Raw genomic sequence first — 21,384 nt, 5'->3', positions numbered from 1 at the left:
TAAGTTGTAGAAACCGATAGAAGGGAACGGGTATTTTGTGGCTTATAAAGTGGACAGAAACATCACAATGGACATAAACCCAAATGAGAAATGTTGAGAAGACTGAAAAACTGAATGAGTTAATAGGGAACATAAACATTATTCTTCCGTTAAGCTACTCAAAATAATACAGACAAAAATGAACTAATGTTTAGTCAGATCACTATTATTTTCCAAGTTTAAGATTAAATGTAAGGCAAGCCTTTCTTTTTCTACCCCATCTCCCACCTCATTATTATTATTTAACCCTAAACGATATATCTGTGCTTGTTTTTAAAACCAATCCCCAACTTATCAGCATCCTCCTTCTCATACACGGGTACTTTAAGCAAAAGGCCAGAGTTCCATAGTGAGAGCGAGTGGCAAAGTCCAGAGGAAAAGCAAGGGCGATAACAAAGCAGCTCTCTCTTTCCTTGGCTAGTCCTAGACTGTGGAACATTGATGCCTACTCAGAGGCTGAGGAAAAACAAAACTTTTCATGAACTCTAACTGTGAGCACGTGACCGGTACACAAATGCCAAGACCTGGGTATCTCCCAAATGCCTCAAGTGTCACATGGAACCACATGTTCCCACAGGCACACCCATGGTTGTGCTGGAATTGTCGGCTGTTCTTTCTCTCCTCCTCCTACTGTTCACCTTCAATTCATAACCCTGACCTAAGTGCATGCTCTGCCCTCACCCTTCCCTCAACAACTGAACCCCACTACTCTCCACATGCTTCCAAACAGGGTTTGAAATAAAAATTTTCACCAGGTTTTAATAATTTATGGGGTAGATGGGTAATATGTCCCCAACAGCACAAGGGCTGGTTGCTGCAGTAGTTAATCAAACATCTGTACACTGACGGCTAGGTAACACTTACCAGCAAGGTGTATCTAAAATCAGGCTGAACAGAATGATTCACAAAACAAATCCTTATACTTTTTACTTGGTAGCAATCACAGCCACCATATATACATTTCTAAAAAGGTTATATTTACAAATATTTTAGGCAATGGTTATTGTAACATGACCTCCTTTTACAAAAGACTCATAAAGTCAATTCTTATTTTCTTTAGACTCAGTTTTCTTAATATAGTCACACACACAAAAGCATATTCCCTTGAAAAAAAGAACACATTTTATATGTCAGTAAGGATTTAAAACAGAGACTTATTTTAATCCAACAATGTTCGTAAGTAGTGAGAATCATGACACTATACATTGTGCATTAACGGGCAACAGAAAAATGCATTTTCCCAAAATTTGCCATATAAATTAAGTAATAATCCTGAGAATAGGATCAGTATTTTAGAAGGCAATTTGAAAAATCAGACTGAAAGTTATACAAAGTCACACTGAAGCTTGTAAATCTAAACTTGTCCTCCTGAGAAATTATTAATAGAATTAAAATAATGCTTAAAGCTAATTTTTAGTGAATGCTCACTGTGTGCCAGGCACTGAAGAAGTGCTTTCCAAGCCTTATCAAATAATCAATACCAATGTGAAAAGAAATAAGAATAAATTCCCTACATGTTATGTGGTGATGATGTCAATAGCATTAATTCCACAAACTCACTCTGTAAATCCCATCAAATACTTACTCTGTAGCTAAAATTAGAAGATTTAGGCCCTAGACACAGCTTCTTTAAGTTTCGTTCAAGAGTGATGCCAATTCCTTTACAAAAGCGAACTACAGCCTCTAGTGGTACATGCAAGAATAAGAAGTCTAGGCAACAAAAATAGCTTTCGAAATTGCCCGAAGAAATCACCCAAATCAATTCTCTACTCTGACCTGCACCCCTCATTGTTTACTAAAACCCTCTGATGATTCTTTTTTAAAATTTATTATTATTTTTTTTAGAGATGAGGTCTCACCGTGTTGCCCAGGCTGGTGTTGAACTCCTGAGCTCAAGCAATCTGCCTGCCTCGGCCTCCCAAAGTGCTGGAATCACAGGCGTGAGCCACCATGCAAGGCCAGTGATGATTCTTTTTTAATGCGTAAGAATTTTAAGTGAGCAAATAAAAGAGAATAAAAATAACCATTTCTCATAGAAAAATTTCTGAAACAGCTTCCCATCCCTGTCTATGGATAGGGATCCCTTTGAATAAGGCAAACAGAAAACAAGATATTAAAAAAGCATCATATTCTTTTCTAAGAAGTTCACGGTTCCTACATTTAGATACGTTCTTTAACACGTACACTATAGGTATGTTTTCTTAGAACTTACAATTGCTATGAAATCCTTAAACCATGAAATGCAAATTCATGCTTTCCTAAGGCATCTTCCATCAGATCAACAGAGAGATCAGTGAGAACAATGAAGGCAACTTGCAAATCTGATTCATAATGTCAGATTAATCCGAGACAGTTAATGTTGTTGTTGTTTGTTTGTTTTGAGACAATGTCTCTGTCTCCAGGCTGGCATGCAGTGAGACAATCCTGGCTCACTACAGCCTGGACCTTCCCAGGCCCAAATGATTCTCCCATCTCAGCCTCCTAGGAAGCTGGGACCACAGGCGCACGTCACTGTGCCTGCCTAATTTTTTAATTTTTGTAGAGACAGCATTTCCCTATGTTGCCCAGGCTCGTCTCAAACTCTTAGGCTCAAACAATCCACCCATCTGAGTCTCCCAAAGTGTTGGGATTACAGGCGTGAGCCACTGTGCCCAGCCTAGAGAGACAGTTCTTACAGTTTATTTATTTTTTTAACAGAAAGTGAGTCCAAAATGCAAGAATAAGCCTTGATAATTATGCCAACATTTCTCCTTATTACTCATATTCATAATAGAAATCAACTTCATGAAAGGAAGTTTAGACTTGCAATCCGAACAAGTTTGTTATCAAAGACTTCTCACCTTCTCCTATTAGCCCTCCCTACTGCAGTTACTTTTTTTTTTTAAACTCTAAGAGTTAGGGGTCAATATTTACAGAATGCTACTGGGCTGAAAAGAGTATAAAGACACAATAATATCCAATCATAACTTACAATTATATCCAAATGAGATTCCAGGAAAGCTGAGGCACAGAGTAGGTACCCACTGTCATACAAATCAAGGTTAGTTTGGATTTATCATTATGCTTAGAGGCTATCGGCTAGCTGATAAGTCTTATAAATGTTCTTTCCATTCCAAGTACCACAAATAGCACTTTAAGGAAAATACATGTATGCTACGCCCAAGCTTTTAGGGAGCTTTGTTAATTAAAGAGAAGAGGAGAGAGAGATCCAAGATGGCCGGTTAGGAGGAGCTCAGGATTGCAGGTCCGAGTGAAAGCGCAGAGGGCGAGTGGACGCCGCATTTCCAGACGGATTTTTACTGCCCACAGACCAGGAGATTCCCAGGCGGAGGAGCCCCACGGGTCGCCAGGGCGGCTGTTTTGGCCGGTGTGGCTGTTTTTCCTGAGCCCCAGTGCAGCGGTTCCCAGTGCAGAGTAAACGAGACTGTGACCCCTCTTAGCCAGCAAGGGGAGCTGAAAGAGGGAGCCAGGCCAGGAGATTCCCGGGCAAAAAAGTGCCACGAATCTCAGAGCCGCGGTTTCAGCTGGCGCAGTGGGTCGCCGCCTGGGAAATCACAGAGATCCCGGCGCCTATTCAACAGGCGACCAGGTCACCTGGTAGAGAGCCGACCGTTCAACTGAAAAACAAAAGGCTCTGAGGCAGGGAGCCAGGTGATCAGGCCCGGCTGGTCCCATCCCCACACAAAAAAAACAAAAACAAAAAAACAGCAATTGGAAACGCTCTGTGTTGAGGCTTTCACAGCAAGCGCAGCTGAACCCAGGACGGTCCAGCTCTGTGGGGGAGGGGCGTCTGCCATTACGGAGGCAGCCTGCAGTTGCCAAGGCAACCTGCCGTTGCCAAGGCAATCTGCCATTACAGAGAGAGGTGTCATTACAGAGGCGGGCCACCGTTCCTGAGGCAGTTCTAACTACACCCATATAAACAGGACTGCAGGGAAGTTCACACGGCAGCTGGGCAGAGCCCACAGCAGCTCAGCGAAGCCTCTGCAGGCTTAGAGTGACTAGGCTGCCTCCTTGGGGGCAGGGCAGTCCTGAAGAAGAAGAAGAAGAAAAAAAAGAAAAAAAACGGCAGCAGCACAGCAGAAACTCATAAAGCCCTAACTCCCTGGGAGAGAACACCTGGGGAAAAAAAAAGGGGGTTTATGAGTTCTGCTGCTGCAGACTTAAACTTACCAAAATCAGAAAGTCAACAACTACAAAGTCGACAGGTGGATAAATCCACAAAGATGGGAAGAAACCAGCGCAAAAAGGATGAAAACACCAGAAACCAGAACGCCTCTCCTCCTACAAGGGATCACAACTCCTCACCAGCAAGGGAACAAGATTGGATGGAGAATGAGTGTGATGAAATGACAGAATCAGCCTTCAGAAAGTGGATAATAAGAAAAGAACATGTTCTAACCCAATGCAAAGAAACTAGGAACAATGAAAAAAGATTTGACGAAATGCTAATGAGAATGCACAACTTAGAGAGGAATACGAGTGAACTGATGGAGCCGAAAAACACAACACGAGAACTTCACGAAGCATGCACAAGTTTCAACAGCCGAATTGACCAAGCAGAAGAAAGGATATCAGAGGTTGAAGATCAACTCAATGAAATAAAACGAGAAGGCAAGATTAGAGAAAACAGGGTAAAAAGGAATGAACAAAGTCAACAAGAAATATGGGACTATGTGAAAAGACCTAATCTATGTTTGATAGGTGTACCTGAATGTGACGAAGAGAATGAATCCAAGCTGGAAAATACTCTTCAGGAAATTATCCAGGGAAACTTCCCCAACCTAGCAAGGCAGGCCAATATTCAAGTCCAGGAAATACAGAGAACACCACAAAGATAGTCCTCAAGGCACATAATTGTCAGATTCACCAGAGTTGAAATGAAGGACAAAATGCTAAGGGCAGCCGGAGAAAAAGGTCGGGTTACCCACAAAGGGAAGCCCATCAGACTCACAGCAGATCTCTCAACAGAAATAGCCTGAGATGGTAATTTGGTTCCCAAGCTAGTTCCCCCAAAAACCTAGCTAAGCAGTCAACTATATAATTTAATTGTAGTACTACTGATTTTAGTCAGAGTTCTAGGTAAGTGACGTAGAAAGGGAAGAACAAAAATTTCTTCCCCATTTCCTGGCCCCAGAACCCAACCAACGAATACAGGAGTAAGTGAGAGAAAGTTTCTCAATTATTTCACAATGCTAGCCCTGACACTAAAACCTACCACAGTAAACATAAAAGAAAACCTCACACTAATTCCTATAGTTGTAAATATTAAAATGCTAGTAAATGAAATCTACAAAGAATAATCTACTAAGTCTCAGTGGGATTTATTTTAGTTATGCAAAGATGGCTCAATGTTAGGTTATCAATATCATCATGTTAAAGAAGAGAAAGTTTCCATCAAAATATCACCTTGTACGTAAAAAGGTACTTGTTATAATGCATTATCCATTCATGATTAACACATTCGGTAAGGCAAGAATAAAAGTCAAGGTAATTTAGAAAACACTGAAAACTGTGAAGAAATTTCTTTCAAGAAATAGGCCAAGTAAAGACAATTTTAAAAGCTCTTGCGATCTTTTAAGGAAACAATTTCCATGTTATATAAATTACGTTCTATCTTTTCTATACAGGATATATTTTTCTAATTATTCTTTTTAGTGATTCAGAAAGCATTCTTCCTGTCTTGAATAACACGTGGTGACATGTAAAACATTTTTAAATTTCAATATAAATTCCTCTATTTATAATTTGAAAACTGAAATGGTATCTACTGACTCCTCTTATTTAAGATGGGAAAATCTGCAAACTATTTCCTACAACTCTTTCCTCTCTGCTTTACTTTCTGCTTTTGATTACTAGCTGAGACCTCTACTTGGTAGGTAAACTTCTCTTTCAAAAATTATGAATGGGGGGCCAGTCTCAGTGGCTCACACCTATAATCCCAGCACTTTGGGAGGCCAACATGGGAGGATCACTTGAGGTCAGGAGTTAAAAGACCAGCCTGGCCAACATGGTGAAACCCCATCTCTACTAAAAATATAAAAATTAGCTGGGCATGGTGCCAGGCACCTGTAATCCCAAGTTACTCAGGAGACTGAGGCAGGGGAATCGCTTGAACCCAGGAGGCAGAGGTTGCAGTGAGCCAAGATCACACACTGCACTCCAGCCTGGGTAAAAGGGCGAGACGCTGTCTCAAAAAACAAACAAACAAACAAACAAACAAAGACAGTTAGGCTGGAAACACTGGCTTAGGTCTGTAATCCCAGCACTTCTGGAGGCCAAGGCAGGCAGATCATATGAGGCCAAGAGTTCAAGATCAGCCTGGTCAACGTGGTGAATCCCTTTCTCTAGTAAAAATACCAAAATTAGTCAGATGTGGTCACAAGCATCCGTAATCCCAGCTACTTGGGAGGCTGAGGCAGGAGAACTGCTTGAACCCAGGAGGTGGAGGCTGCAGTGACGCAAGATCACACCACTACACTCCAGCCTGGGCGACAGAGCAAGACTCCGTCTCAAAAAATTATAAAAATGTATCAATGGCATTTTCATGGTTTTATAGCCACACTCACAATTATCTAGACATAATCCTATATGGTAATGGTTTAGGAGCTTAACATGACTCCTTTTATACCATCATTTACTCATCTCCAGTTCTTTGTTCAAATGCTAAATAATGGAATTATTTTCATCATGGATACATTGCTGCTATACATCTCTAATGCTGACACACATGGCATCTCAGACTACCAAGAAATATTTCAACTAGAAAGCAGTATTTTGTCATGACATGCCAACATTAAATAAATTAAAAAATACATTTACTACCGCAGTTCACAGCTTAATTTTTTGATATTTTCTTGTATTAAATATTTTAGTTTATATGATTTATTATTTTATTTTATTTATTTTAAATAGAGTCAGGGTGTCCCTGTGTTACCCATGCTGGTCTCAAACTCCTGGGCTCAAATGATCTACCCACCTTGGCCTCTCAAAGTGCTAGGATTGCAGGCGTGAGCCACTGTGCCCAGCCAACTTTATTTTTAATAGCCAAAAAACTGGAAACAACCCAAATGTCCATCAATAGGTGAACTGATAAACAAATGATGGTATAGCCATACAACAGAATACAACTCCAGCAATAAAAAGAAACAAATTACTGTTATATATAGCAACATGGATGAACCTCAAAACAATCATGCTGAATTAAAGAAGCCAGAACAAAGACTCATTCTCTATGATTCCATTTACAGGAAATTTTAGAAAATACAGATTAATCTTTAGTGGTTGCTTGGTGGTTGGGAAGCAAGGAGGAAATAGGTGGGGAAGAAGGAAGGGATTATCAAAGAGCATGAGGTAACTTTTGGAGGTGATGGTTATGCTCATTATCATCTTAGGTGATGTATACGTAAGTCAAAACTCATCAAAATGCACATATTACATTTGTGAAGTTTACTGTATGTCAATTACACTTCATTAAGGTTCAAACAAAATCCCACAAAAAAAATCTTTCTCTAAAGAGAAATTAAGGGCTGGGCGTGGTGGCTCACGCCTGTAATCCCAGCGCTTTGGGAGGCCGAGGCAGGTGGATCACTTAAAGTCAGGAGTTCAAGACCAGCCTGGCCAACATGGTGAAACCATGTCTCTACGAAAAATACAAAAACTTAGCCAGGCATCATGGTGGGTGCCTGTAATCAAGACTACTTGGGAGGCTAAGGCAGGAGAACTGCTTGAATCTGGGAGGTGGAGGTTGCAGTGTGCTGAGATCATGCCACTGCACTCCAGCCTAGGTGACAAGCGTGAAACTCCATCTCAAAATAAATAACTAAATAACTAAAGAGAAATTAAGGAAACAATCTCATTTACAATAGTCTCAGAAAGAATGATATACTTAGGTACAAATTTAACCAAAGAGGTGAAAGGGCTATACACTAAAAATTATAAAACACTGAGAAAAGAAGTCAGACACATATAAATGGAAAGATACTACATTTTCATAGACTACAAGAGTATTGTTAAAATGTCTATACCACTCAAAGCAATCCACAAGTTCCATGCAACCCCTATTAAAATTCTAATGGTATTTTTCACAAAAATAGATAAAAAATCCTAAAATGAGTAAGACATTACAAAAGACCCTCAACAGCAAAATCAATCTTGAGCAAGAACAAAGCTGGAGGCATCAGACTTTCTGAATTCAAGTCATATTACAAAGCTACAGTCATCAGAGACTATGATTCTGGCACAAAAACAGACACATGGACCAATGGAACAGAATAAAGAGTCCAGAAATAAACCCTATAAGGTTACCTAGAAAGTCGACCAATTTTTAACAAGGGCACCAAGAATATACAATAGGTAAAGGGCAGTCTCTTCAAAAAAATGTTGTTGGGAAAACTGGATACCCACATGCAGAAGAACGCATTTGAACCCTTCTATTACACCACTGCACAAACGTTAATTTGAAATGGATTAAATACTTTAATGGAAGACCTGAAACCTTAAAACTCCTAGAAGAAAGTATATTTTAAAAGCTCCTCATTGGTCTGGGCATGATATTTTTCGATATGACACCAAAATTAAGGCAACACAAGCAAAAAATAAACAAGTGAGATTATATCAAACTAAAAAGCTTTTAAACAGAAAAAAAAATCAGTAAAATGAGAAGTCAACCTATGTAATGGGAGAAAATATCTGCAAACTGTATATCTGATAAAGGGTTAATATCCAAAATATATAAGGAACTCATGCAACTTAATAGCAAAAAATCAAATAGGTGCTTATCATGACTAATCATCAGGGAAATGCAAATCAAAACCACAATGAGAAAGCACTTTATGCCTGTTAGGATGGCCATTACTAAAAAAAAAAAAATCACCAGTGAAGGTGAGGATATGGAGAAAAGGGCACCTTTGCACACTGTTGTTCAGAATGTAAATTGGTATGACCATTACGAAAAGTCACTAAAAAAGTTACTAAAAAAGTATCAAAGTTACTAAACAAGTTAAAATAGAACTTCCATATGATTTCAGCAATTCCACCTCTGGGTAAATAGCCAAAGGAACTGAAAGCAGGATCTCAAAGAGATATCTGCACTTTCATATTCACTGCAATATTACTTACAATAGCCAAGATACAGAAAAAACTGAAAAGTCTATTGACACAGAAGTGAATTAAGAAAATATGGTATAGACATACAATGGAATATTATGCAGCCTTAAAATAGCAGGAAATCTTGCCATCTGTGATAACATGGATGGACCTACAGGGTATTATGCTAACTGACATAAGGCAGACACAGAAAGACAAGTACTGTATGATTTCACCTATTTCATACATGTGGAATCTAAAATAGTCAAACTCATAGAAATACAGAGTAGATTAGTAGTCGCCAGGGAATGAGAGGAGAAGGAAATGGGAGGTGATGGTTTAAGGGAACAAAGTTTCCTTTATGCTAGATAAATAAGTTCAAGAGATCTACTATAAAGCAAAGCACCTATCGCTAACAATACTGTAATGTGTATTTAAAATTTGCTACAGTCTAATTTAACATTAGACCTTATATTCAACGTTCTTACCAGCACCAAAAGAAAAAAGCCAATCATCATCATCACCACAGAAGAGGTAGGAGGAAACTATGGAGGTGATGGATATGTTTATGGCTATGAAGATAGTGATGGTTTCGTGGGTGCATACTGATTCTGAAACTCACTGAGATGGATGTATTCATTAAATACATACAGCTTTTTGTATGCCAATCACACTTCAATAAAATGGTTTCAAAAAATTAAAAATAAAAATAATTTAACAGTAAGACAATCAGTGCTTCCTGAGTGACAATTTCACTGCAAAAATGGTGTTATTTTGTGGCTTACCAGTTGTACTTTTGTTCCAAGGAAGTTCTACCATAAGTTCCAAATAATTTCTAGTCAGAGCATATTCTGGCATTGACTGAGGCATTTTTTTTGAGTCTGTGAAGAAAGAAATACATAGCAAACATGTTCAAGAACACAGAAATATTCTGTAACAGAAAAATCAAACATATCTCTCTTTCTTGGTTAGATATATCATGCATGTTTACTTAAATCTGAAAAAGTTTTAAAGTATCCAGTTAATGAAATGTTCATTTTGTTTTGTAATGTAATGATCACTACTCCTATATCTCTTACTGGCCTACTCTAATGCCTCTTCTCTAGTCCCACCAAGGAGGAGTTCTTCCCTTCTGCTTTGCTTTCTCTACAATGCATTCTCCTATTTTGTAAGTACTTAATGTACTTACAAAACAAAATAAGACAGACACCTGCAAACTGCAGGAGAAAACAGTGTATCTAATTCCAGCCTGGAAATACGGCCTCACTAGTGGGTCCCTTTTAAGCTCACAAGGAGAGTCAAGTGACACGTATCTACTGGTTTACTTATCGCAATAAGATGTAAGTGCCTAACTATGCGTAATACGATAATTTTATTTTTTTGTATCAGAGATGAATGAGGTCTGCTCATAAAAGCAAGCTAACATATATTTAATAACAAATGCTACTTCCATAATATATGCAGTGCTTAGCAAAGTGTTCTGCACATAATAAATGTTCTACACATATTAACTAATGTCAGAGGCAATATAAAATACCCATCAACTACAATTACCAGTGTTTTTAACTGTGAGCCTCAGAAAGTCAAATGTTAAGTCACTAAGCATTCAAGCAGGCTCACTACAATTCACTAATAAAAGAAAATGCAATAAAAGTTCTGAAGCTAAAAGTATGCTAAGGAAAAACGGCTTTCAGTTTAATGCTGGGGATATCCAGAAAATGTAATCAACCTATATATCCTATTCTGTTATCAAGGTTTCCCTGTACTTTTTCTTGTACAAAGAGAAAATCTTTTCTGTAGATTATAATCTTGAGAAAAAAAGTCACATGTGAAGAATACAATGCTAACTGAACAAACATTACGTGTAAGAAAAGAAGCATGGTCCACTCTTTCAGACAACAAAAAGGCAGCTCCAAGAGTGATATAGCTTGACAGCACACTGCAAGTGGAAGACTTGTATCATGCATTCTCAGTATTTGAGAAAAGAGTAATGAAAGTGGTGTTAATCAGGAGTACTAAGAATGTTTTAAAAATTAGATTCTGGTTGAAGGATGAAGAAAGGGGAAAGTACTCCACGGATCAAAGATATAAGCTGAGAATCAGGAAAGCCATGAAAGATGAGAGTTGGCAACGACAACATCAAATGAGTAGGGCTGTCTATAAATATGCTAAGGATAAGACAAAGGAGAAAGATCAGAGAATATAAAACAAATGATTCGGCTTTCATTTTGTGATCCACAGTGCAGAATCAAGTTTCCATGAGCAACAATTTTCAACATTAATAAGCAAAATGAAAACAATAATGAACAAATGCCTTTTATAATTTACCTCTTTATCTCTTTGACACAGACTTTATGGGCCTGCTCTGGCATACTAGATGTTCGTTTTTTTTCTCTACTGTGACAATGTCATCATTATCTTCATCTTCATCTTCATCTTCTAAAGTACCTGGGATATGTGTAAGTCTCCTAATAGGGCGTATTGCTATAACCTAACGTAGAAGGCAGAAGAGTAAACCATACGTCAAAATAAATGGGAAATGAAGTACCCAGGTACATAGAAAACTATGATTGGTGCTGAATAAACACTTTTATGACTACAGTCTATATGCTTAGGAAGCGAAGTTCAGAATAATAATCAAAAGGCAGTTGTATATATACAGGCAGCAGAATTGCAAAAGTAGACCAACACAAGGTAGACATGATTCTTTGGTATATGCTTATAATAATATTTGTATCAGAAAACAAATTTCAAGGAACTGGATACTAGAAATAATGAAAACATCTAGGAACTATCTTTCTTTGAGCTACTATTGCAGCCACTATTTTCTTGATATATTATTACTTCTTATCACCTGGTGAATGAAAAAAATTCCATTCTCTCTCCTACATTACAAAATTTCTTCCTAGCATGTTCAACCTTTCCAGCACTGGCTCTATTTTGTCTTCAAAGCTTTCCTGCTTTTAAAATATTTTTTCTTACCTCTAGTTCCTTCCAGTTAACTACCGCAGTATTTACTTCCCTTCTTGTGAGGTTCTGCTTCTCTAACAAGTGGCTATAACCACCACATCCACTACCTCATCCATTACTTCAGTGAGCCCTTGGCATCTGTTCCCATCCTGACAAAATTGTTCTTTCAAATCGAAAAAACATATTCTGTGCAAAGTTAAATGACCTTTGTGCTCTCCTCTATGATCTCTCTATCATATGTTAAAACTACCTTATGTGCTCCTTGAGATTCATGAATAAGCAACCATTACTGGACCAAAATAATATACTAGCATTTAATTTAAAAGTCTCCAGAACATTTTACTTTTTGAGACAGGGTCAAGCGTTGTCACCCGGGCTGAAGTGCAACGGCACAAACACTGCTCACTTCAGCCTCAACCTCCCTGGCTCAAAGGATCCATCCACCTCAGCTTCCCAAGTAGCTGGGACTACAGACATATACCAGCATGCTGGCTAATTTTTTTAATTTTTTTGTACAGATGAGGTCTCACTATGTTGCCCAGCCTGGTCTTGAACACCTGGCCTCAAGTGTTCTCCTTCCTTGGCCTCCCAAAGTGCTGGGATTACAGACCTCACTGAGCCACCACACTAAGCCCAGAACTTATTTTTTAACCTGGAAAATTTATCTATTTAATACATTCAAATATAAAAATGTTCAAAACATAAAGCAGTAAATAACAATTTAATTTTATAAAAACATAACTATTAATATATGCTTTTCTTCTTATATAAGTCATTAGCAGACAACATATTATAAATAAAAAACTGAACATATTATATATTTTCTAAAGTGAGATTTTTATAAGCATATCAGTAATTTCACTGTTAAGACAAAAGCACTTTTTTATGCATTTTTCCCTCGACTGCTAAAACGGTGCTTTTCAACTCTAAGGGGAATGAAAAGGAGACAGTTTTAGGTCAAATCCAAATACTATCCTCTGATTCTTACTTTTTAAATAACTGTCTTTTGTTTGATCATTTTCTGGAGCACTTGTGAACAACTTTCATTTTAAGTGATGGCAACCTTTATTCAGAGTAAGTTGCAGTTTTCTGCAACTCCCACTGGATTTGTCTTTCTGCACAAAATGAGTAATTGAGTCCCTGATCTGATCTCAAGCCAGAAAGAATCCAGCTTTCTGTATGTTTTAAACAGCATGGTGTCCTGGAGTACTAAACGCCAGCATGATGACCACTACTCCTATCTCTCTCCTCAGCCTACTGTACTGCCCCTTCTCTAGTCTCACCAGGGAGGAGTTCTTGCCTTCTGCTCTGCTTTCTCTACAATGTATTCTATTTGATGACAAAACACTTCTGTGCTGATGAACATCAAATTGCTAACATAATTCTCAGCACTTCAATTAAGTCAGAGTTCTGCATCTCCAACAGCCTTCAGAGAACTGCCATTTTTACATCCTGTCCACATTAAATATATCTTCCCAATCTTAACTCTGTCCAGATACAAAAATAGTAAAATCAACAGATCACGGTAGACGTCAAACAGATCCCATCATACATATAAATGTAATGGATGATAATGGGGATGGGAAGGATTATTGAATAGTGGTGTGGAGTCAAACAAAAGCTATTTGAGGTAAAAATACAATTGCTGTCTTCAAAATAAATAACATATGGGTCAAATAATTACTTTTTTTGTTTTCAGACGGAGCCTCACTCCGTCACTAGGCTGGAGTGCAGTGACCTGATCTCGGCCTCCCGGGTTCAAGCGATTCCCCTGCCTCAGCCTCCCGAGTAGCTGGGACTACAGGTATGCACCACCATACCTGGCTAATTTTTTGTAATTTAGTAGAGACGGGGTTTCACCGTGTTAGCCAGGATTGTCTTGATCTCCTAACCTCATGATCCACCCGCCTCAATTTCCCAAAGTGCTAAGATTACAGGCATGAGCCACCATGCCCAGCCAATTAAATACTTTTTAAAAAATCAACTGAAGTTAAAATGAAAGGAAAGTGAATATTTATCAAGCCACTAGAGGCTACAGGGCTTAAGCTTAGAAAACAAGAAAAGATCAAGATATGACTAAAGGAAAATGGAAATTTTTATAAGCTGAAAACAGCCAAATTTTGGCACGACATATAGTCCTTTTAGGAAACAATTTTGCATTACTTTCTTAATACTACATGCAGTAAAACACTGTTATATTCAAAGACACCCATCATAGTTATTTGTGTTTACAATATGCAAAACGTTGAAAACAACACAAAAAGGGAAATGGCTCAGTAACTTATCCTTTGGGATGATAACCAAAACAAAATGAGAAAAATGCTTTATAAAAAACTCCAGAGAAGGAAAAGGATGAGAAGGAAACACCTAAATGTTATCAGTAACTCTAGTTAGGTGACAATAAACATTTTTTTTGTTCCTTTTTTAATTCTCCTTATTTTTTTTTCAAGCCTGAAATGGATTCAAATAAATATTCACCCTCTTATCATCATCTTGCTTGGCTTTTCTGGTTTTCTGAAGTAATAATTTCAGTCCTTCAATTTGTCTGACAAGCAGTGGTATAGTCATCTTGAACCGCTCCTCCAGGCTCACAGCATCTAAAATATATTAAGAGGATTTCTCTTAGAAACACACAATCCAAAAACAGGCAGTGAGAGCCAGGGCTTAAATTGCCAAGTTAAAAAAAAAAATTCTTATCAGTATTAACACTACACTATGGCTGAAACAACCAAATGAACTACATTAATCAGCAAGATTGTTTGAGATGCATATTAGAATCCTTAAAAGAGAAAGAAAAAAACAGGATCTTGGTTTTTCACTTTAAAATGAAGTTGTGTGTTTTTAAGATTTAAAAAAAAGAAAAAAACAGACACAGTTCAAGAGAACAGAAGCACTAAACCAACTCTCACTAGTGATTTGTAGGAGCACCGGCCACTCTCCATTCCCGCAGTAAAACACACCGCTGCCGCCCACAGCCAGGGGGCTGTCTGGCAGTCCTGTAACTCTTCTCCCACTGGTTTAACGGAATTCCTGTATACAACCAACCTGTTTGTATTAGTTGTGTTTGCTACTATAAAGGTTGGATTGAAGTAACTGATAACATACGAAAGAGCGTAACCGAGTGGCGAAGTCCGCCCCAAACCGAACCTCGCGCTCAAGGCCGGCCGCGGACTGGGCCCGGGTGCCCGCAGGAGGCCGCGCCGCCCGCTTCTGCCGCCGCCGCCGCGGGGGCTGCCTGGCCTACCTGTGCAGCGGCGGCAGGTCCTGTGCGTCGCTGGCGGGGTCAGGCGTGGTGGGGATGACGCCCAGGATGGTGCTCTGCAGCGACATGCCCTTCAGCAACCGGCTCCGCACCACCTCCAGGTTGCGGGCCGAGTCCACGCTGGTACGCACGGTGGAACCGGGCAGCAGGACGCCCTCGTGGGTCAGCAGCAGCGGGAGGCGGCTGGGGATCTGGATGGGGCTCACTGAAGACATGGTGGCAGCCTTTCGCACAGGGGCTGTCAAAAGGAGCCGGACAGACAGTTGTCTACGACCTACCCCGCTGCCTCCAAACCTCAGAGCCGCCTACGAGCCTCTGCTTCCGGCTCCGCGCTACGGTCAGCCCTCGGGTCCAAACGCCGTCGCTTCGCGCTGCCCTCTCGCGGAGCCTCCTGGTAAGACTTGCGCGTCGTATATATGCGAAGAGAGGCGCGCTCAAGCCTTCGCCTGACTTACACAGCATGTTTGGAAGGATGACCTCATTTGAATTGTATATTCTTGAAGGGTTTTTAACTTTTGATTCTAACTGATGTTTGTTTGTTTGTTTATTTTGAGACAGAGTCTCGCTCTGTCGCGGAGGCTGGAGTGCAGCGGTGCGACATCTGTGCCCTGCAGCCTCCGCCTCCTGGGTTCCAGCAATTCTCCTGCCTTAGCGTCTGAGTAGCTGGGATTACAGGTGCCCGCCACCACACCCAGCTAATTGTTGTATTTTTAGTAGAGAGGGGATTTCACCATGTTGGCCAGGCTGGTCTTGAACTCCTGACCTCAGGTGATCCACCTGCCTCAGCCTCCTCAAGTGCTGGGATTACAGGTGTGAGCCACCACACCTAGCCAAAAAGGGTTTTCTTGTAAAGCAAATACAATGTTTCTGCTGTAAAAGGATTGTTCCAGACTGAAGAGTTTAAATTGAACTAATACTATGCCTACAAAATGTACAGAGGTTTTAAATGTCTTAATTGCTTTTTACTTAAAATCACTTAGGAGAGAGATCCAAGATGGCTGATTACTAGCAGCTCGGGATTGTAGCTGCCAGTGAAAGAGCAGAGAACGAGAGGACGCCACACTTTCAGACGAATTTTTGTTGCTCCGAACTTTTGTTGCTCACAGACCAGGAGATTCCCAGCGGAGGAGCCCCACGGGTCACCAGTGCGACTCTTGCTGCTGGCGTGGCGGTTTTGCCGGCGCCTCGGTGTGGCGTTTCTCAGTGCAGAGTAAGCGGGACTGGGTCCCCTTTTGGCCAGCGTTTGGAGCTCTGGGAAGGCAGTCGCCTATTCAGCTGATTGAAGAATGGACTCAAGAAGCGAGCCAGACCGGAGATTCCCGGGCAGAAAAGCACCATCAATCTTAGCACCACTGTTTTGGCCGGCGCAGTGGATTGCTCGGATTTCGGCGCTAGGAATCAACAAGTTGGACGTCCACTCAGAGACCTAATTAAAAAGTCGGTAATTACAAAGACGACAGATGGATAAATTGATAATGAAGGGTAGAAACCAGCCTAAAAAGGCAGAGGATACTCAAAATCAGAACTCCTCCCTCTCTACAGGGGATCACAGTTCCTCATCAGCAACAGAACAAGGCCTGATGGAGAATGAGTGCGTTCCATTAACAGAAATATGCTTCAAAAGGTGGATGGTAAGAAACTTCTGTGAATTAAAAGATCTTGTTGTAACCCAATGCAAAGAAACTAAGAACTTTGAAAAAAGGTTTGACGAAATGCTAACAAGAATAGACAGTTTAGAGAGGAATATAAGTGAATGAATGGAGCTGACAAACAAAATACGAGAACTTCACGAAGTATGCACAATTTTTAACAGTCAAATTGATCAAGCAGAAGAAAGGATATGAGAGGTCGAAGACCAACTTAATGAAATAAAACGAGAAGACAAGATTAGAGAAAAAAGGATAAAAAGGAATGAGCAAAGTCTCCAAGAAATATGGGACTATGTGAAAAGACCTAATCTACGTTTGATAGGTGTACCTGAATGTGATGAAGAGAATGAATCCAAGTTGGAAAATACTCTTCAGGATACTATTCAGGAAAACTTTCCTAATCTAGTAAGGCAGGACAATATTCAACTCCAGGTAATACAGAGAACACCACAGAGATATTCCTCAAGAAGACCAACCCGAAAGCATATAATTTTCAGATTCATTAGGGTTGAAATGAAGGAGAAAATACTAAGGGCAGCCAGAGAGAAAGGTCAGGTTACCCACAAATGGAAGCCTATCAGACTTAACAGCAGATCTGTCAGCAGAAACCCTACAAGCTAGAAAAGAGTAGGGGCCAATATTCAACATCCTTAAAGAAAAGAACTTTCAACCCAGAATTTCACATCCAGCCAAACTGAGCTTTACAAGTGAAGGAAAAATAAAATCTTTTGCCAACAAGCAAGTACTTAGAGATTTCACCACCACCAGGCCTGCTTTACAAGAGCTTCTGAAAGAAGCACTACGCATATAAAGGAACAACCAGTATCAGCCTTTCCAAAAATATATCAAAAAGTAAAGAGCATCAACGTCATGAAGAATTTACATCAACTAATGGGCAAAACAGCCAGCTAGCATCAAATGGCAATACTAAACTCATATATATTATTATTCAAACTGGATAAAAAGCCAAAACCCATCGGTATGCTGCATCCAGACCCATCTCACATGCAATGATACAAAGACTCAAAACAAAGGGATGGAGGAAGATTTACCAACCAAACGAAGAGCAAAAATTAATAAATAAATAAACAGGGATAATGGTAAAAGGATCAACGCAACAAGAAGAGCTAACGATCCTAAATATATACGCACCCAATACAGGAGCACCCAGATATATAAGACAAGTCCTTAATGACTTATAAAGAGACTTAGACTCCCACACAATAATAGTGGGAGACTGTAACATCACATTGTCAATATTAGACAGATCAACGAGACAGAAAATTAACAAGGATATCCAGGACTTGAACTCAGACCCGGAACAAGTAAACTTAATAAACGTTTATAGATCAAATACACAAAACATACATTCTTATCAATACCACATCACACCTATTCCAAAAGTGACTACATAATTGGAAGTAAATCACCCCTTGTAATTGCATAGCATTTCATAGGTTTAAATGAAATATTGGTTGGCTGCTTGTTTGTTATTTTCTTCCCTTATTCCTTCTTGTCTCCATTGTTAAGCACGATTATTAGCATAAAAGAGGTTTTCAATACCCATTTCTAGACTGCATTCTAGCCTGGGCAATAAAGCAATACTCCCGTTCTCTCTCCCTCTTTCTCTTCCTTTTTCTTCCTCTCCTTCATTCTTTTCTTTTCATTCTCTCTTTCTTCCCTTTTTAAAAAAAGAAAAAGAAAAAGAAATGGGGTTTGTGACTAGATCAGATTCTTACTGTAGGGGATCCTCAGAGCCCAAAGAGAACATAGTTAGACACGTTTTCCACTTCCTCCATAGAACCTGGTGAAGCACCAAAAAACTCTCCTAGCATACTAGCTATGCTGGAAACACTACAAAATGCTCCCTACCTAGAAATCCACAAAGACATGATTCAGTGGATATTAAAGGTAAAATTTCCTTTTTCTATGCTACGAGAGACACAGAACCTGAGCTATCAAATTGCCGTGGTGTGCAGATTGCTCTGTAGAGCTGTTCTCACCATCGACTGGTTTCTTTTATAGCTCACAGAGCACTCTGAATGCTCCTGCCTTGGCTGTCACCACAGAAGCCATCCATCTGGCAAGCTCTTTTAAAGTCTTAGTACTGAGATCCCAAGCCTTGAATTCACCAATATTTTTCTAGTTGTAGATTTGTTTCAGTAGCATTCAAACAAGGAAAGAGAGGATTCTACATCCCTTGGAGAGGTGCTGGGGTCCACCACTGTCATCTCCTAAGCAGCATTAAGCAGCCCCAGCCTGGCCTGACACTTGCATTGCTGAGAACCAGCTGCTCTCTGATCCTTCTAGTAGGGCCTTTTCTTGGCACAATGGATTCCTGCCAGGGCCTTGGACCAGACTGAATACGCATCAGTACTGCCTTCAACAGGTGGCACAGCAGGTTTATACGGAGGGACAGAGAAGTAATTTACTACCATGATTGTTGGAGGCATTTAGTTGGTGTTTATACTCTTTCTCAGTTCTAGCAACTGATTTTGTTTGCTCGAAGGGCAAGTATGATGATAGAATCTCCTGGAATTTGCCTCTGGATGCATTCTATTCAGGAGGCTTTAAAATGTTTTCATGTCTATCCTCTTCTTCCTTTTATTATTTTCTCAGGGAAATAACCTTTAGACAAGGACTTTTCACACTCCACGGTCAGAAGCTAACACTGAGGCTTTTGCATGAGGTGGGGGACTACCTGAAAACATGAAAGAGTCAAGAGTAATCAAATGACAGAATCCCGCCCCAACCAGGTACACTGGTCATCTGTCCCTTTGTGGGTGCCTAATGTCCATTCCTTTCCCTACAAACAGCCTGATTTCCTGTAGTGACCTACTCTTTCCATGCAGGTCCCTGAAGCAGAACACTTGGGACTCTGTCTCCCAGTGAGAGAGTAAAAGGGCACAGCCAGGGACTGAGCAGGTGCTCAAGCCCACCTACTCGCGTGGCCCCTCCTCGGATCTGGGGCAGTTCTGAGTCTCACCGTGATAGCACAAGCAGTGTGAGCCACACCTAGGCTTCCTGGGGACACCGGCACCCACTCCTGCTCCTCCCACCTTTTTGTATTGTAGTAATCTTTATTCTATTTTTACAACATGCACTTAATCTTGTTTCTGTAGGAAACTTTATGTGTTTTGAAACTTTGTATGTTTTGATACTCTCTCAGTATCTCTGTGATACTGTTCCTAAATGAAATCTAGACTAAGTTCCTGGAACCCATCTGATATGGTTTGGATCTCTGTACCCACCAAATCTTATGTTGAACTATAATCTCCAGTGTTGGAGGTGGGGCCTGGTGGGGGGTGCTGGATCATGGGGGCAAATTTCTCATGAATGGTTTAGCACCATCCCCTTGGTACTGTCCTCGCAATAGTGAGTTCTAGTGGGAGGCGCTTGTTGAAAAGTGTGTGGCACCTCCCCTCCGGCACTCTTGCTCCTGCTCTGGCCACGTGATATGCCTGCTACCCCTTCACTTTCTGCCAAGCCTGTAAGTTTCCTGAGGCATCCACAGAAGCTGATGCTGGAGCTATGCTTCCTGCAGAGCCTGCAGAACTGTGAGCTAATTAAACCTCTTTTCTTTATAAATTAGCCAGTCTCAGGTAGTTCTTTTTTTTTTTTTTTTTTTGAGACAGAGTCTTCACTCAGTCACCCGGGCTGGAGTACAATGGTGTGATCATAGCTCACTGCAGCCTCAACCTTCTGGGCTCAGGTGATCCTCTCACCTCAGCCTCCCGCGTGATTTTCTGTAGAGACCAGGTCTCGGTTTGCTGCCCAGGCTGGTCTCGAACTCCTGGGTTCAAGCAATCCATCCACCTTGGCCTCTCAAAGTGCTGGGATTACAGGCGTGAGCCACTGTGCATGGTCTCAGGTATTCCTTACAGGAATGCAAGAATGAACTAATACACCATTTTTCAACCTGTTTAGAGAATTCTAAAGAGATCTTATTCATTAATAAAAGTGTGCCTTCCTGCCTTTCTTCCCAATTGCCAGTTTGCTAGGTCAGTAACATTTTTTGACATAATAATTGTTGTAGATTTATCTTGGATGAAAGTAAAAGTAAGTGGTGGTACAAGGTTATTAAATATGTACAAAATTTGGCTGGCTTTGCCATCCTGACTCTGTTCTCATTGTCTCCAACATTCAGGAAGACTCTAGACTCTGCTCTTCCTCTCTGCCCCAGCCCCTGCTATCACCCTGGGTGTCCTCAGTGAAGACATGATGCTCATGTAGAATCTGGCTTCTCAGTTCTTTAAATGCCTCCTGAACTCAGCCACCCTCTTCCGGGTACTTATCACCAACAGAAATCATACTACCTCTGAAACCCCTGACCATCATTTCTCATCCTTCTACTTGCCTGTTCTCAAGCCATGAACT

General features: G+C 40.3%; 2 protein-coding genes across 6 annotated transcripts in view; both read right to left on the bottom strand.

The window, feature by feature from the left end:
* LOC135277230 (lon protease homolog 2, peroxisomal-like) overlaps positions 1-16,535 on the bottom strand; it is a 34,781-nt gene extending 18,246 nt beyond the window's left edge. For 4 of the 5 annotated variants that reach the window (XM_064383032.1, XM_064383030.1, XM_064383033.1 and 1 more), the window contains exons 1-4: positions 15,341-16,535; positions 14,575-14,693; positions 11,455-11,617; positions 9,912-10,007 (exon numbers count right to left, since the gene is read on the bottom strand). In XM_064383032.1, the coding sequence (XP_064239102.1) occupies positions 14,633-14,693; positions 15,341-15,573 (294 nt within the window). In that variant the 5' untranslated portion in view covers positions 15,574-16,535 and the 3' untranslated portion in view covers positions 9,912-10,007; positions 11,455-11,617; positions 14,575-14,632. Of the gene's footprint in view, positions 1-3; positions 468-9,911; positions 10,008-11,454; positions 11,618-14,574; positions 14,694-15,340 lie in introns of those variants that run through there. The other variant, XM_064383034.1, reaches the window with a different exon arrangement.
* Positions 1-21,384, bottom strand: part of LOC135277191 (uncharacterized) — a gene marked incomplete at its 3' end in the record, with an annotated part of 232,910 nt that overhangs the window by 155,621 nt on the left and 55,905 nt on the right. The window lies entirely within an intron of this gene.

This window comes from Aotus nancymaae, unplaced genomic scaffold (genome assembly GCF_030222135.1).
Source record: "Aotus nancymaae isolate 86718 unplaced genomic scaffold, 86718_ANA_hifiasm-v0.15.2.pri h1tg000030l, whole genome shotgun sequence".
NCBI classification, from domain to species: Eukaryota; Metazoa; Chordata; class Mammalia; order Primates; family Aotidae; genus Aotus; species Aotus nancymaae.
The sequence above is the reverse complement of the archived record's forward strand: the minus strand, read 5'-3'. Positions and strand labels throughout refer to the sequence as shown.